Source organism: Rhamphochromis longiceps, linkage group LG7, assembly GCF_057381845.1.
Source record: "Rhamphochromis longiceps isolate RC_006_pf linkage group LG7, R_longiceps_female_GT1.1, whole genome shotgun sequence".
In the NCBI taxonomy this organism is placed as follows: Eukaryota; Metazoa; Chordata; class Actinopteri; order Cichliformes; family Cichlidae; genus Rhamphochromis; species Rhamphochromis longiceps.
The window spans coordinates 32,826,458-32,844,577 of record NC_140563.1 but is presented as its reverse complement, the minus strand read 5'-3'; the positions used below and the strand labels follow the sequence as shown (position 1 = coordinate 32,844,577).

At 41.3% G+C, this 18,120-nt stretch overlaps 1 protein-coding gene across 2 annotated transcripts in view; it reads right to left on the bottom strand.

Moving 5' to 3' along the window:
• The window catches only part of onecut2 (one cut homeobox 2), a 43,400-nt gene that overhangs the window by 7,086 nt on the left and 18,194 nt on the right, over window positions 1–18,120 (bottom strand). Inside the window, exon 2 of one of the 2 annotated variants that reach the window (XM_085413400.1) lies at window positions 6,378–9,086. The exons of the other annotated variant lie outside the window; for it this stretch is intronic. Within the exon in view, the coding sequence (XP_085269526.1) occupies window positions 9,037–9,086 (50 nt within the window). The 3' untranslated portion in view covers window positions 6,378–9,036. Of the gene's footprint in view, window positions 1–6,377; window positions 9,087–18,120 lie in introns of those variants that run through there. 2 annotated transcript variants of the gene reach the window in all.

Genomic DNA, 18,120 nt, shown 5'->3' with positions numbered 1-18,120 from the left:
CCTCCTGCTTGCTCGACTTTCTTGCCACTTTTTGTTCTTGTTGCAGTTCAGCAGCTCTTTGTGATTTTCTGGTTTTGTTGTTTTTTTTATTCGTGTATGACCTTTAAAGCTGTTTGTTTTTAACCTGATGCCTGCTCCTTTCCTGTAAGTGTTTGTTTTCGCTGACTGCCTACGTGTACAACCTCAGCCTGAATCAAAGATTTGGATTATTGTGGGCTGGAGCTGTCTCCTTTATCTTGGTGTAGAGCTGCATTTTAGCCCGATACTTGCATTGACCCTCTCTGACTAGATCAGAGTGCCGAGGGATCACCATTTTCCATCATGAAGTAACTGTAGTTTTCCTGTCACTGATTAACACCTGAAATGTGTCTGCTGCTGTATAGCAGCCAGAGAGGGCAGAGGAGGAGGATGAGGAGGTCTGTGTGTTTGATTTGATTACCTCCCTGAATTAAGTATGCACGAGTCAGAGCTGATCAATACGAATCAGGTTAAGGACTCAATTCAGTCACAAAACTATTATGTAAGGGGAAACTATCCTCTCTGTAAACACACACACAGAGTGACATCCCTCTCCCAGCTTTGTATCTCAGCATTTAGCGACCTGACAAGATTAAATTAATTAAGGACAGCACCTTTATTTGTTTCCCTGTCTCATTACAGGAACAGATGGATTTAAAAATGCACCGTTCCCCCAGATATTACCTTTTAAGCTCAGAACTGGCCTTTAAGGAGTGACTAGTCCTATAAACACAATCAGTCCTTGTACCATAACGACAGCTTTGTTTTTTTTACTTGGTCTGAGAGACATTTTTCTGTTGGTTCTGACCATTCATGACCCTGAAATATTGTACATGAGTAAAACAAACACCAATTAAAGAATCTGACTAAGAAAGGAATTGGTGATTTTTGCTGGCTAAAACCTCGTTGCGGAGCATTTATACAGGTTCTGGTATTTTTGGAAACACTTTTTTGGACTTTTCTAGGAAAAACTGCCTTAACTTTGAAATATGTTCCCCCTTTGAGTTGAATTTCAGGAGGTGCCTTTCAAAAAGGCGTCTGGAGATAAGTGTGAATGTCTTTGTGTCTGTGCTGTTAATCATGTGGGGAGAGATTCCTCTTCCTTTGTTCTCGCTGTCAGGAGTCTTGTGGTTGTAGTTAAAGTGTATCACTGACAGGTGGCACTGTTGATCTCTGAAAATGAAGGCAGCTGTTACCAAAAAAACCAAAAAACCAGCATTGAGAAAATATATTCATCCTCAGAGATAGAAAGGGGAGAGTCAGAGAGTCATCTCAGAATCATCATGACTGTAGAGAAGAGATATGTACAACAAATATCAATAATTATATTTTAAATCACAACTAATGACTTTATTCTGTACCTGCTCTGCATGTTGAGCCTTTTAACCTGTTTCCTATATATTCCTAATTATTTAACTATTTTTTTTAACAGTGCATTTATTTCCTATGTTTTCTTAGGACTCCTTTTATATTTTCAAATTAGATTTTAAAGATTGTTGGTTATTAATATGAAGGTAATTAGAGGGCTTAAAATCTGCCACAGGTTTGTTAATTCAAAGTTTAAACTAGAGGCAAATGTTGGACTTTGGACACGACTATTTACTGGATGATCTTTGTGATAAAATATTTAACTGTGAGCTAACAGACTGAGGGAGGTACACCACTCTTCATACTTCTTATTAACAGCTTTCATTGCTACCTGTTTCTAATACTGCTGCTGTAGTTTACCCCCGGCTTTACACTCGCTTTAATAGGCGTGAAACAATGTTCTCGACTTTGAGAAATAATATTTCATATTTTGTGTGTGAATTTGAAAGCATGCACAGCTTCAGTTCTACTGAAAGGCTGAGAAGACGGAAAAATGAAATCTTAAGCGATATGAAATGGTTAGAATCAGCTTTTTATCAGGAATATGTGACCCCTGCTCAGCACATAATCCCTATAACTGTTGTTTTTATGTGTTTCTAAAGTTGATTTCAGAATAAAATGTCACAAAAGAAATATTTACTAAAACATTTAAATTCAAGTCCGAGGCATTCAGAGTCCTGCAGCGGTCAAAGCCACCACAGACTGAAGTTTCAGCATCATACACTCCCAGATGGAAAGCCTTTTAGTAGGCTGTACACATACTCTTGAAAAAAATTTAGATGATCCGCGTGAAATTTTCAGAGCTGCAACCAAATCAATTTTACACCACTTCAAGTGCCGCAGCCTAAAGATATCGTAGCATCATCATTGGGAAAGCTGCACCAGTTCAGCCCAGTGAAGCAAAGTGTGGCATGTTTGATGCAAGTGTTTTTGTGAGCTTTGAGACCTCTATATCATCAGTGTTAAATAATCTATGGATGTAGCAAAAATCATACAAATTATAAAAATGTATTTTAAAATGTTAAAATTTAATTTCTTTTTTTTTCTTTGTATAAACTCCAGTTTCTAAAAGGAATTTTTTTGCATTTCAGTGTTAACATCTGTGACACAGAACAAATTCTTTTTATATTATGGGACTCATTTTATATTAAGTTCACTCAACAGTGAAACTACCCTTTCTGTCAGTTTATCTACAATTTAAATCCTGATATTCCTTAATGTATGCAAAAGAATCACAAATTCAACAATAAGTCTCAGTTTTTCTGCGTGATGAATAAATGCTGCTGTAGTAAATGAAACAAATCTGTCAGAATGACTATTTAGGCTTAAATTGTAAGAAATAAATGTATAAAATTATAGGAAAGCTCTATTATGTCATTGCCTAAACTTATGTAATTATAAAACCAAGTTTTGTTAATTCACAGAACTCAATGTAAAACAGAGAAATTTAAAATATTAAAAAATAGGAACTTACTTGTCATTCAATTGTTTATATATTGCTCAATTACTTTTCAGTCACAGGGCAGGTTTTTATTAATAGGAAAAGATACAAAACCTTTGGAAAATCCACTTAAAAGTCCCCTCCACATTTTCCAAACCTGTCCAGTGGGCCAGGTCGGAGTCTTTGCTGGGTCGATTTTGTCCCATAAGCCTTATGTTTCACATCTGTGATGTAGAGGAACAGTAATACCCATTGGTACCCTGGATGGTTAGATCTGTGTTCTGATAATTCACTGAGCTGTTTGGCCATGGAAAAACCCCAACATGGTGCACGTTTTTTATGCAGATGTTAATCTTAGAGCGTTTCTCATCTATGTCGTTCAGCAGTCGGTGATCCTGCTCTGTAACTTTATGTGCTCTGCCACTTCTTGGGGTTCCTAAACACTTTACAATAATCCCGCTCACAGCTGATCGTGGAATATCTAGGCTGGAATGACTTGTTGCAACTGTGGCATCCACTTGAACTCAATGAAACTGTATGTTTGTAAAGGCAGTATGCATGGCTAGGTACTCGCTTTTATACACCTATAGAGGTGTGGTCTAATATTTTTTATCTGCCAGGCTTTGTTAAAGATGCTCCATTTAAAGTAGTTTGCCATGCTGTAAATAGATTTTAAATGTGCTCTCTCTGACTTTCTCGCTTCCTGCTTACTGTAGCTCAATTAAAAGCAGATCAGCAGCAGTTCACCCCACACAAGTTTTTTTTTAACTTAAAAAAAGTGCAGACACATCTACGTATAAAAAAAGGGAGCAATCAAACACAACCACCCCTCTTCCCTCCCGTTCCCCACACACACCCACACACACACGAACACACGACATTCAATGGAAGCACGCTTGGGTGGTTCATTCAGCCTTTTTTTTTCTGCCCGCGCCCTCTTCTGTTCGAGGTTACAGTAAGGATCAAACACACAATTATATTATTCAAAAGGGGTTTACCGGTTTGAGGAGGGGTGAGAGTAAAGGTGGGGTGAGGGGGTGGGTGTTCTTTAAAGGTAAGGGCTGAATCAATGGGATCAATAAGGCAGGGCCCCTCTGCCTTTCATTAGCTTTCTCAGCCACTCTAGACATCCGAGTGTTGCTAAATGTGTCTCTAACTGCACACGAGATCAGCAGAAAGTACTGAGAATCACTCCTGTTTTTTTCTCTCTGAATCAGCTGTCATGTTATTTTTACATCATCTGAGTAATCATCACTGAAATCTCAATTAAAGCATTTCCAGCACAATATTTACTCTCATAGTCATCTATGTAGTCACAAGTTAGCCTTAAATAGAGCTAAGGCTTTTATTGTCTAACCATTATCTAAAGTCTTTGATCTGCACTGCAAATTTTCCACTTTTATACTAAATTGCAACATTTATAAAAAATGATTAAGTCATCCAATAACAGTTTACTTTTGTTGTTGAATTGTTGCTAGAGAGCACACCAGAGACGTTATAATCCTGATTCTAATGGAAAACTTCAGTCTACCTGGGGATGAACTTTTTCTAGTTTCTGAGATGGGTGATACATCTTCAATACTTCAGTATGGCTATTAAAAGTAATTTGGCGAACTGAACCAAGACTGTGTTTCACAGCTAACTCAGTTCTATTAAAGCAGACATAGGTCATTAAGGGTTGGCCAGTTACTATGATCCATTTTATGTGAAATCAAAAACATGTTTCAGAGTAAAGGAACAGAGAATATTTTTTTTGCTAAGCTGCAAACTCTGGGTGCAGTTTCTCTAGTGAGCAGTTGAGGCTCACTCCAAAAGTGTGTCAGTTTCCACAAAGTCTTTACAGCAGTGATAAACATCTTTACAGACTGCTACAGAAATGGCTTTTATCTCGATAAACAGACTTTATTGCTATTTGGAGTTTGCACAAGTACTTCATGTTGGTGGTCGATTGGTCTAAATTTTTAGACCAAGTGGGTAAAAGGATCAACTAGTCGCGTGCCACACCTTCACCTCTGAAAGGCAATCTGTCTCCAACAATTGTGGTTACATTCAGAGTGACCACTGTCATTCTCAGACAGACTAATGAAGGTTTTACAAATAGTTGCCATCTAATTGCTAAATGGAGACAAATTGCCAACACGCCAACAAATCAGTCTGAATCAGTCTGCAGTAATGAGCACGACTTCCGACAAGTCTCTGCAATAGGAGACTTGACTCTACCACCTATGCCATTTTGTTGTTAAATCGCTATACTGCTGCAATTATGTCAGTATTTGTGGATGAACTTCTGTTTCAGATCTATCAGGTTCTGGCTGGACTCTCTGGCTGGATGTAGTTAAACAGAATTTCTTTGCATGTAGAAGGCAACAGATTTGTAATTTTCTAATTTCACACAGTTTTATTGCAAACAGATCGCATGTAATTGCTCACTTGGCCCAATTCACCCACCACTGATGGCAGGCCGACACAGGCTTATTGTCATCTTGTAGCCATCTTGATGCACCAAAGTCACTTTGCAGGCGACACCTGACTGCGAGTGGTCTCAGGCTGCAGTCTGCTCTCATTGTTTTTCCGAGTGTGACTAACATTAAAGAACAGTATAATTAGTAATATTAAACACACAATATTATAATAGACTATAAAAAATTGCTGAATTATTGTACATATACATTAAAATGCATATGTTACCACCTTTCTAGTGGGAACTACAAAGAGCTCTTTGTACGAAGAGACATGGAAGGTCAGGTAGTAGACATGGCTACAGTTACTTTGCTTCTTTCTTTGAATCAGCTGAAATATTAGTAACAAAAACCAACAGAACCAGTGAGCTGGTGGGAATAACATATCAAGGTGCACAACCTGAGTCAGTGAAGAGCTAAAAACCACCAGCTTTACCTAGCATGGGCTCTGAGATGCTCATTAATTGCTTGGATAAGTGAAGACTTTGACCGTGCAATGCCAGATCGAAACCGCACTACATTCACTAATAATACATGATGAGAATCTGCACAAAACAAAGGATGGAGCACCGCTGTTGCAGAAGAAAGGGCCACAATCCAGCTGACAGTCCCTCACTTTAACACACATTTAAGAGCACTTCACTGAAGTTAATTATTAACCAATTCTGAAGAAGGCTGATATAAAAACTGATCTTATGTATCTGAATCGCAGGTCAAACACAGATGTTGTGCACATCTGTGCTGAACTGTTTAAAAACACAATCAGCTTCTCTCTCCCACCTCAGCTCATGAGGTCAAGTCTTCCAATATGGCAGCTGAGAGGCACTACTCCACCTTAAAGCCCTTTCTCTTTTCATTTTTGAATTGGGGGGGGGGGGTTGAGTCAAGTACAGAGCCTCAAGAGCTGGTAACACTCACAGCAAACTCATCAGTGTATCATACAGACGCTTTAAGAGTCAAGGGCCAATAAATGTCAATAGAACCGTCAAGTTGATGTTTTATTGAAGCAGCGATTCGAAGTGAAAACACAGATATGGAGCTCAGATACACCCGTGATTATAAGTGGAAACTGAGTGGAAAAAGAGGGGTGCAAGAAAAAGTTAGGAAACACAGAAAGGAGGAATGGATTATCAAAGATGAGGAGAACGTGACATAATAACCAAAAACAGGAGGGCTTCATTTTCAAACAACATCTGTTAGTCTAGGTTAGTCTGTGTACTGGGTCTCTACTTGCTGTTTTTGTGAGCCTCCTGTCTCCCATGTCTTGCATTTAGCTTTACATTCCTTCCCTATATTTTGTTCACCTGTCGCTCATTTTTCCCCAGTTGTGTTCATATATCAACCTTTGAGTGTTAGGAGTGGCTGTGTGGAGACAGGAATAGGACCCAAGGTGCAGACTCCGGAGACAGTCGTGAACTCAAAACAGCTTTAATGTAAAACTCAAAATATAACATAACTGGAAAAAAAAAATCAAAATAAACTTAAACCAGCGGACTGACAGAACACACAACTAGGTAAACGGTAGATCGCGACACAGACACAGAGAAACACAGGGCTTAAATACACAGAGGGAGCAATCAGGGAATGGGTAACAGGAGGGAAACACAGCTGGGGCAAATCAGGCCTAACGAGACAAGGGGAAGTGAAACCAGATACATTAACATCAGACATGGACTTTCAAAGTAAAACAGGAAACACATAACACAGACTGAACCAAAGACACAGACTCACATGCAGGCACTACAACAGAGGGAACAGAGACGTGGGACCAGGGCAGACACAGACACTGACTGGACACGGGGATATAGCGGACAGGGGAGACAGCAACTAAGGATTACACAGAGACAACCCATAAGACATAACTCTAACAAAGAAACCAAAGCATAGAAATGATAAATAATATATAAACTCAAAACCCTGGGTCAACGACCCAGGCATCCTAACAGTACCCTCCCCTAAAGGGCTGGCTCCCAGACAGCCCAAACCGAAACACCAAAACAAAAAAAACAACCCAACCAGGGTGGGCGGCGGTGGAAACAGGATGAAGGGCTCGAAACAAACCAAACAAGGAGTCAGAAACCAAAAAAGAAAAGTGCAAACACCGGAGCCCGGAAAGCAACATAACAAAACACAGGCTCACGACAGGCGCAGGCGGCCAGGAAAAACAGGTCACACAAAGTTCAGGGGGCCGGCCCGGAGGCTGACGACCCAAGAGCCCAGAAAAGCGTTCAGGGGGCCTGCCGGACGGGAGGCACCGGCGGCGACCGAGCAGGTCAGGAGGCCGGCCGGGCGGGAGGCACCGGCGGCGACGTAGCTCAGGGGGCCTTCCATGACGGCGGCGTAGCTCAGGGGGCCTTCCATGACGGCGGCATAGTCCAGGGGGCCGTCCATGACAGCAACGACGTCCGGTCATCAGCCTAGAAAGCGGCCGAACAGGACGTGCAGGACGAGCAGGCCGGACAGGACGAGACGGCATGGGAACCTCAGGCGCAGACGAAGCTGAACACTCGGAGGCTGGACCAGGCGGAGCTGCAGAGGCTGAGGCTGGACCAGGCGAGGGCGTGGGAGCCACAGATGGTGGCGCTGCAGGCGAGGCAGGCTGCTGGACAGGCCCCTCGGACCCTCCGGCGGAGACAGGAGGCTGGACGGGCCCCTCGGACCCTCCGGCGGAGACAGGAGGCTGAACAAATAGGTGAGCTAATGTTTGAGCTATGGATAGAAGCTTAAGTTGTATTGACTGTTGTAACGATGGTAGTAATGGTGGGTGAGGTGGTGGATGAGCACCAAGCTGAGCTATGTCTTCCGAGCCTACGGAAAAATGCTGGACGGGCTCACCTGAGCCTCCAGCAAGGACAGAAACCGGTGCAGGGGCCTGCTGGGCAGTAGCCGCTCCCACCCGCGGAATAGGCACGGGCGCAGAGACTAGCGGAGCCTCAGCTGGCCTGGAAACTGGAGCAGGGACAAACTGGGCCCTAGCCCCCCCTCACCCGAGGAACTGATACAGGTGCAGGAGATGGCTGGACCGCAGCTGCCCTGGGCGGAGGAGCACCGGAAGGCAAAGGAGCAGGCTCACTGAAAACTGGCTCATCAAAAATAGGTGACGACCCTTTCCCACCACGTTTAACAGTCTGTACAGCCCTAGGTTTAGCAGTGTTCACAGTCTCAGAAAAAACAGACTCGGCAAACTCAGGTTTTAATTTGTTCCCACCCCAACGAGCAGACCTTGAACTAAAAATCTCAGACGAATGCTTATTGTGATGAACCAGCGCGGGAAGATTCAAACCAAAACTGGCCTCCCAATCCAAATCCTCGTCGAGAAAAGAAATCCCAAAAGTGTCTGAGGTGAGTTCATAGTCTTTACTGTTTAACGGCTCTGGTGGCGTTTGGAAAGTGTAGTCCTTTTGACTCACCACCGGAGGTTGCTCCGAAGTGTCCTTATGACGGCGACGTGAGCGCCGTTTCCTTTGGGCAGAGGTAGCTGGCGGTGTGAGCAACTGAGCCTCTGGTGCACAGAACGGTGACGCTGAGGCCGGAGCGTGAGCGCCTGAAGCTACATGGAGGACTCCCAACTGAAGCGGCCGCATCTTGAGTGCCAGCGGAGCAACAGGTGGAGACTTCTGGCAGCTCCGGGGACCGCCGAGAGCCAGCCGAGTGCCATGGAAAATGCGCCCAACGTCAGAGGTAAGCCATGGCTTCCAGCGGAGTTCCTCCTCCAGCTGGGCAAAGGCTGCTCGGCGTCGCTCCTGAAGTTCAATGTCTGCTGGGTCCATAGTATGGTCGCGATCTTCTGTTATGAGTGGCTGTGTGGAGACAGGAATAGGACCCAAGGTGCAGACTCCGGAGACAGTCGTGAACTCAAAACAGCTTTAATGTAAAACTCAAAATATAACATAACTGGAAAAAAAATCAAAATAAACTTAAACCAGCGGACTAACAGAACACACAACTAGGTAAACGGTAGATCGCGACTCAGACACAGAGAAACACAGGGCTTAAATACACAGAGGGAGCAATCAGGGAATGAGTAACAGGAGGGAAACACAGCTGGGGCAAATCAGGCCTAAGGAGACAAGGGGAAGTGAAACCAGATACATTAACATCAGACATGGACTTTCAAAGTAAAACAGGAAACACATAACACAGACTGAACCAAAGACACAGACTCACATGCAGGCACTACAACAGAGGGAACAGAGACGTGGGACCAGGGCAGACACAGACACTGACTGGACACGGGGATATAGCGGACAGGGGAGACAGCAACTAAGGATTACACAGAGACAACCCATAAGACATAACTCTAACAAAGAAACCAAAGCATAGAAATGATAAATAATATATAAACTCAAAACCCTGGGTCAACGACCCAGGCATCCTAACATTGAGTCCTGCATTTGGGTCCTAAACCTGCACTTCATGACAATTTTGTGTTCTGTGTATTGCTCTTTGCAAGTTTTTAAATTGTAATTTTAAGGACTTTAGTTTTGCATTTGTTATAGATGCATATTGTTTAGTTTTTGTAACTTTTTTCATGATCTTCATTATTATTATTAATAATATTATTATTACTACTGCTACTACATAATAATAATACAATAACATAAACTCAAAAGTAAATGAACTAAGGGGGAAAGAATTGTTTCCAATGCGTGAACATCCACAAACCAGGGACCAAACCAAAATTGTTAGTGTGAATATATTATTACTATGTTGTGCAGGAAAAGTTAAATCATGCATGCACATTCACCCTTTTTCTGAGTTCAAATACGTTATGGAAATGTTTTTTAAAAATGAACATCTGAAAATGTGTGCAGTTTCAAGACAGTTGCTTCACATGTGGTGAGAACTTACAGGTTGAAGTGGAAATACATTAAACCTTCTAAAGCCCAGATTTTTCTTTCACATCTTTAAGAATTAAAAAACACGGTCTAGCTCTAAAACCAAGTTTAACTTTCCCTTCATTTTCCCTCCTGCGTTGTACGATGCTATAGGAATGAAGCTTATTATAAAGAGTAAAAGTTTGAAGGGAGGAAGTGAGCGAGCCAGCGAGCATTGGTTTCATCTTACAGACGGGGAGAGGGGAGCTCAGCAGAGTCATTACAGACTGTTTTCATCTCCACCACAGAGATAGATCACAGCCTGGCAGCTCCTCCGTGACAGCCTCGGTCTCCACAGTGCCATGCAGGAGTCCAGCTGCTGATGGACGCCAATTCCCACTTTGCAATACATAAAGGGAATGGACGAGTCGCTCACAAAATAGTGACAAATTCCTGTCGGACGGTGTGATGGCTCAGAAATATAGTGGTCTGAATGACAGTGGATAAAACGGGGCACAGTTCAGGGACAGGGCTGAGTTTTAGATCACCAGTATTAGAAGTGCTTAGAGATGAATGCACAATCCCTTTCTTCTACTCGTAAAAACAAAAAATAGGAAAACTATAAGCCAGAACAATAAAAAGCACTAATACATGTGTTCAACATAAATAAAGGATACAGATTACCTGTGACATGAAACCACATGCTTATTGGCTAAAAACCCTTCAATCACAAGTCAACAACTACTGACTGCGTGGGCTTCACAGTCAGACCCCGAACAGAAACTTCATCATCACCATCTTGTTTTTTGCAACCAAGACGGTGACGATGGAAACATAAAGCAGGACTTTAGAAACCAAAGTGATCTTTTATACTGGCTACAATCAGTCCTCACAGACTCCAGTGTTAAAATGTTCAAATTTACATCATAAATAAACATGTTTAGAGACTGCTACAAACATCCGATTTGGTCTTCATGGACAGTTTACCCTGTCATAATAACCATCTGAAGGTTGAACTCTTTTGGAACTGACATTAAGGCTTCAGTTTTTGTGAAATTGTTATATTTTACTAATGTGCTACTACTTACTTTGAACTAATGAGCAAGTATCTGTTCCTGTGCTGTAAACACCATAAAAGATGGACATAGCCTCAAGATGAACATCTTCATCACTTGCATCTTGGTGTTTTGAAACGGGACGTCACAAACACAGACTCAGATTTAACTGAGGACATAAACTCAGAAGGAAGGTGTTTACTGGGATCAGACCTAATGGCTGTTCTTCCCAGAAACTTCTATAGTCTAAAGGAAGACAGAAGACAGAATGCCAAAAGTTGATTTGGGTTATTTAAACTGTTTTACATGATTTGTTGGCCTATAATCTGCCAAACGTGTCAGTCATGAATTATATCGATTCATTTTCAGCCAGAAAGAAAATTCCTATCAAAAGATAGAAGTTGCAATCAGCTTTTGGCACAGTGACTTTTAGAGATATGGTCTCGAGGAAAGCAGAAATTGCAGCAAATATAACATTACAGTTATGTAACGAAATCTTAAGTGACCAAAAAGGACTGGATTTATTATAATGTAGGTACAAAAATGCAGAGTCATAAAGATACTTGTAAAACAAGTTAGTTATTTAATACATAACCCCTTCATAAATAATGTTGATTAAAGTCTGTTTACCAATATAACCAAAAATATCACACATAAAAACATAAAGAAACACTGAAAATTACTTTCTGGCACAAAACCTGGAAGCTAAATCCATCTTTTTATACAGCCTACAGCTATCATCCAGTCAAACTGTCAATGTAGAACTGTGCCCTCTCGTCCAAAGATGGTCACTGCTGCCTCCAAGAAGAAAAAAATAAAACAACATGGGCCAAAATGGTCAAAATGTTGACACAGACAACTCAAATCAATCCTTCAGCATTCAGTCAAGCAGCTGTCATTAAACCTGCAATGCTCTTAAACTTTTGGGAGTAAGAGTAATGTAAGAGGTCAGGGTAGCTTATGTATATTTAACATTTGGAACTGGCAAATTTAAAGACTCAATCTCTCACTTTCACTTGCCACACCTGGCTAGCAAACATTTCACGGTGAATTCCAGTGATAAAAGGTAGTTAGCAGCCCTAAGATCAAAGCACACTGCAACATGATTGGAGGCTTTTTGCTAACTTAATGCAGAAGTTTTTCCAGGTACCACAGTGGTGTCTGCTTGCATGGTGCAGAGAGATGAATTGTGGGAATTGACCCCACACACAGGCTACAGAGATAAACTTGAATTCAGTCCTCCTAACAAACCAACAGCACGATGGCAATGACGCTACGCCTGGGTAGAGGGCCGATTAGTTAATAAGCTGGACGCCATGAATAAAAAAACACACCAGAGATCAACAAAGCACAGAAGCTCAAACAATGGCTTTAACACAGAAATGAAGCGAGGGTCATGTCACCACCAGATATTTACTGGAATGTGCAAAAATGTTTGTATGCTTATAAACTTCACAGTTAACACATGTCAGACAATTGATATGAGTGAGAGGCCCTCAAATCACTCTGTGTCAGGGTTCAGTACGTATTACTTACATAGTTTCACAGTAAACAGGTCACACTGATCACCAAAGCATATTGATCACAGGCCATTGTTTCCTGTGTGAAACCACCTCTGTATTAAAATCAATGATTCTGACTAAACTGCAGCTGCCATTTTACTTCTCCTCTGTCTGAGACGGAGGCAGATGGAAGGAAAAAGAGGAAGACTGAGAAAAAAAGAAACCGAGACGCAGACGGAGAGAGTTTGAGGATCAATACAGCTGAATATAAAGCCACAGATGTCTGTCGGGCCTTTGCAGACAGACAGCCTTCATTCAGCAAGAAACAAAAAAGGATTTCTTGCACAAAAGGAAGTTCCTCTCTCTCTCTTTCTTTCCCTGCCTTTCTTTGCATCTGTGTGTGTAGATTTTGTGCCATCTTCTGTTTTCTGTTCATCGTTATTTCATCTTTTGTCCTCTTTCTGTCCGATCCATCATTTCCCCCCCCTCTTTTGTCTCCATTATCTTTTTAACTATCTTCTCCCTTGTCCTCCCTTCTTCTTCTCCATCTCTCCTCTTCCTTCCTGTCTCCTCACCGCTGCCTCTCTGTCATTTCCCCGCACCTTCTCCTCCTCCTACCTTACTGTTTCTCTCTCCTCCTTCTCCACGTCTTCCTTCTCGCTCTCCGTCACTCTGTGATTCTTTATTCTTTTTTTTTTTATTGCACCATTACCACTTAAGCTCTGATATCCATTACACAAAGGGCATATAAGTGCAGGGTAAGTAGTAAAGTCGCCCTTCAACACACACTTCCAGGCTTGTGTGTGGCGCCATGTTTTGGACGCTTCGACACTCCGTCATGGGCCGACCAGGCCGAGCGTTGTTTGGGTTCAGTCGTTAATCAGCTGTGATGCTGTTAATGTGGGCGAACCTGGCGCGGTGTCACACGCCCCTACACTGCAATAACCGTGACTGCTAACTGTCATTTAGTGCTGTCTGCTTATCTCAGTACTATAACTGTAATCTGCTGCTATGTGCTCAAGGTTTATGTCTTTATTTTATTACTTTTCTGCTAAAACGTGCAGTGACAAAATCCAGTTGACTAAATCTTACTTCATTTTAAAAAACTAACAAAAACAAACACTTCTAACTGAACCTTTAAAAGGTACTTGTTGTATGTCATTTGTCTTTTTAATACAAATACAGACACAAAATGACCTCTGCTCCTACAGACATCTACAGCAAACCAGCCCTCAGCTCTGAGTTCTGTAAACACAGCTTAAATGTTCATCTCAAGACCTCAAAACAGAACTTCACAAATCGATGGCTGATATTGGTAGTTACATTCAATCATTACAAACACGTCCTTATTTACAGTGGTGGGCTGCTGAATGAAAAGACCTCGGAAAAACCTAAAAAGAACCACACACACACACACACACACACACACAGACTGATATAATAATGTAGAACCAGGTCTCCGGCAGCCATATGTGTGTGTAATGTGTAAGACAGAAGCTAAAGCACAGCATGTCAGCCTGGCAATCATACTTGATGCATCATATCTCAGCACTCAGAAACAGGACTGTAGCACTTAGCAATGAGTACTCTACTACTGTATAACACTGTGTGTGTGTGTGTGTGTGTGTGTGTGGTCATGCTTAATGCACCATGGTGCTTTCCTGCTTCCGTTTTAAGAAAATAACCGGAAATGGAGACACAGACTAAAGCCTCTTTGTGCTTCTTTCTCACACAGACACACACTCGAGAGCATGAGTGAGACTGTAACAGTTTATCCTCTGATGTCTCCTTTAAAAATACAGTGTATGTCAGTAAGTCAGCTGAGAAATAAAGAGCACTCACTCTGTTAGACTCTAAACCAGACAAATCCTTGTTACCTTCATCTCCTTTGATCTTACACTATATCTTTTTTTGTATTGTGTCTATAAAGGCATGTAGATGTGTCTGTCTAAAATACACAGAACATGTTGACAAGGAACAGGTTTCCCTGACCAATCGCTTTTGGCAAATAAAAAAAGAAATGCCATAGCCAAACTGCAATCACCTGACAACTCCTTAGCTTTTTACAAAAAGCATTTGCCTTCATATATGGACTGTAAGAAATAACTGGGAAACACAACAGGAAATCTTGGCTGGGAGATGTGTTATCTGTATATCTGCTGCCTCTGTGCCTTTTAGCTGAAACACTGGCTATCACCCACAGAGGCTAATTCATCATATGACAGGCGATGGGTTCCCACATTGCTTATGTTGTGACCCAAAGCCCAAAACTCAGAGAAACATTAATCCCAAAGAAGCTATAAATCAGAATAGGAGGACCTCCTATAATTATTGTCAGCTGCCCGTACTCTTCCTGCTGATGCAGTTGAACCAGTCTCGTTATACTGAAATGCCTGAAGTGAATCCTAAGACTCGGCTGTGTTTATGAAACTGTTAATCTTCAAATACTACAGTGTTCTAACAAGCCTGCAAACCACCTGGAGACGCAAGCATCATCAGACAAAACAGCATGAAATTATGCCACAGGATGTAATGCATTGGGTTCAGGCTTTACTTTACTGAGGCTTTACTTTGGCCTGTGATATGATCAAGTTCTTTAAAGTTAATTATTCCATCCGTGTTCAGTCTTGGTGTGTCAGAAGGGTTTCCACATGTACAGACTGATCTGTTTCATGAGTGATGTACCGAGGAACAAAGAGAGTCTGAGAGAGAGAGAGAAAGAGTATTCAGAGTACGTAATCACTGAATCAGTGTGTGTGCAAAGATGGTTTATCAGTGTGTAATCTGTATGTCCACACAGTCTGTGGTGACATCACCGGACAAAGGTCTCTCTGCCCGCCCGCCCGCACACACATAAACGCACACACACACATTAATGTATCTCTACTTGTTTACCAGGACAAACGGGCTGCCCAATCACAGAAACTGGTGACTCAGTGATGTCATTGAGCTGATGAGGAAATGGCCTCAGAGGAGTTTGATGTCATCCACCTTCATCACTCACCCTCTGTCTTGCTTTGTGCCGCCTTCTCTAATTTTTCATTTTCTCTCATTCACTTGCTTCCCGTCCTCTCTAGTTCCGTCCGTGCAGGAGCTAAGGAAACTTTGTTCAAATTCATGCTTAAATAAACATGATGACAATCATCTGAGTACATTACAAATCTGTGTTTTTATAGATATGTTTCCAATCACTTGGTATGTTTGCAATGAACAGGGTGAACCCAACTGCAGAGCCTCGCAGCTCTATGAGGCAGGAGGATGCAAAAAATACTATAAAGAGGAAAAATATAGTATGAAAAAAGAAAAAATATAGAAAGTCTACCAGAAAAAGGGAGACTGAAGGGACTACAGAGGACAACCTGACAAAGGCTGAACGCAATATAAATATCCAGAACCAAGGAGGGATAATAAGGCGCACGTGAACGACATCTTTATCTGCTGACTCAGACACTGGGCATTATCCACAGAGAACTTAACACAGACCAAGGGAGAAAATATTGGTGAATACCGACACCTAAGAGATGCACAGATGAACTATTGCTAGACCTCCAGTCTGTACACGATTCGGCTCAAACTGCCTAAAATGTACAACCTGATATCACTGCTGTTAAGTCTTCAGGTTCTGATCTGTTTGACAAATTGTTCTCTTATATCCTGAACAATATTTTATACATTGTGGATTCACTCAGACCAGCCATAAAAATAAAACCAATAATCCTGTTACTATGTTAGATCCTCATATTCACGGACCTAACATAGCATAGCATCTTTATTAATAGGTTACTTGTAATGCTAAGAAACCAGGCAATTTTAAACCAATGACTCCATGTTAGCATCCTTCCCGTTTACATCAAATATTATGAGAATTGTAGTGGCAAAAAAGTCACATTCATCCAAAGTTAAAAACAACATAAACCAAGGACATTCGCTTTTTTCCACCAAGATTTACAATACACACATAATAAATTATATCCCTGTATAAATGATTAAAAACCCATGCATTCAAAGGGTTTAAATATAACAAAGTAAATAAAAGTTAATAAGAGCAAGAAAAAAATTACATTAAAACATCCTTCCAAGAGAAAGAATGAAAATGTTGAGAGAAAACACCCACTAACCTTTAACCTGCTGAATATTGACACTGAGGATAAGTCAGAGGGAAGCTCTGTTTGGACATTACACACACACACACACAGTAATAGGTGATGAGTTAACTGATCTCTCAGTACCTCTTTCTTATCAGCAATGTTTTTTGGAGGCCTGAAGTCATCGCCGCTCTGTCTCACAGCACAACGGTCCAACAGAGAGCAAACACGAGCAGAAAGATAATAGTCTCTGATCAATAGATTGTATTGTAATCGCTGATTGATCAAAAGAAGGTTGGTCAACTATAAACGTACATCCTGGCAAACCGCTCACCGCTATGTTTGTCTCCAAACGATCAGTGGCGAGCGATTTGAGTTGATCAGGTTTCCTGCTTTGAGAGATGCAGATGCAGCTCACTTACGTTTAGTCTGAAAATGTATTTTTAAAATTGTATTTAGATTTAAATATCTGATCTAATATGGCTTAATCTTGATCAAAAAGTTTAATATTTATTAACCAAATCAAATCAATCAGTAATCTGCTTCCTTACTTATTTGTACCTTTATTTCCCGTGTTTATCTTTGGCTTTTTTCTCTGACAAGCTCCTGCCCGCTCTCTCCTGCTAAACCTGTCTCCATTAAAGGTTGTAATATCTACAATTGGATCCCATCCATCCAATATGAAACATAATCCAATAACAGACAGATTCAGCTAAATGAATCCAGTTATGTGGCCCAATCAAATAGAGGAGGATTCCCTTCAAACCCATCTGTCTGATACACATCAATCTGGGTGCTTTTAATGCTTTTACCACCAAACTGAGCGGAGGTGAGCACAGAAGAAAAATAAGAACAATCTGACCTTCAACACTGGCTTTCTTTTCTCTGTAAATTTGGCTTTGATTTGGACTTTGTCACCACAAATGATAAGAATAAAAGGTCAGCAAAACAAAAAGTACAAGCTCTGTAGGTGAGATAAAGAAAAGGCCATTACTGCAAGAAGAAACCATGAAGTAGAAAACAACAAGATTCAACAAAAGAGGAAATTTGGCTTCATGCATACATTAGAACAAAGAGAAATTAGGCAGTCATGGCCCATGTTTATTTTTAAATGTCTGTAGTTTTCCCTTTTCACAGGTTTTCTCCTGTGTTGAATTGTGGTTTTTAAACCCTCATCTTTATTTCCTGAACAGTTAAGGTGAGTAATTGTTCCCACCTGTGTCTCATTTCCCAATAACGCTTTGTAAACAGGTTCTCTTGTGTTTTGCTGTTACTGCCCTGTTCAACTGCTTGTGCTTATTTTCTGTGATCATGAAAACTGTCTTGCCTGCGCGTGTGTGTATGTACAATTATATACATGTTATCTATATATTTT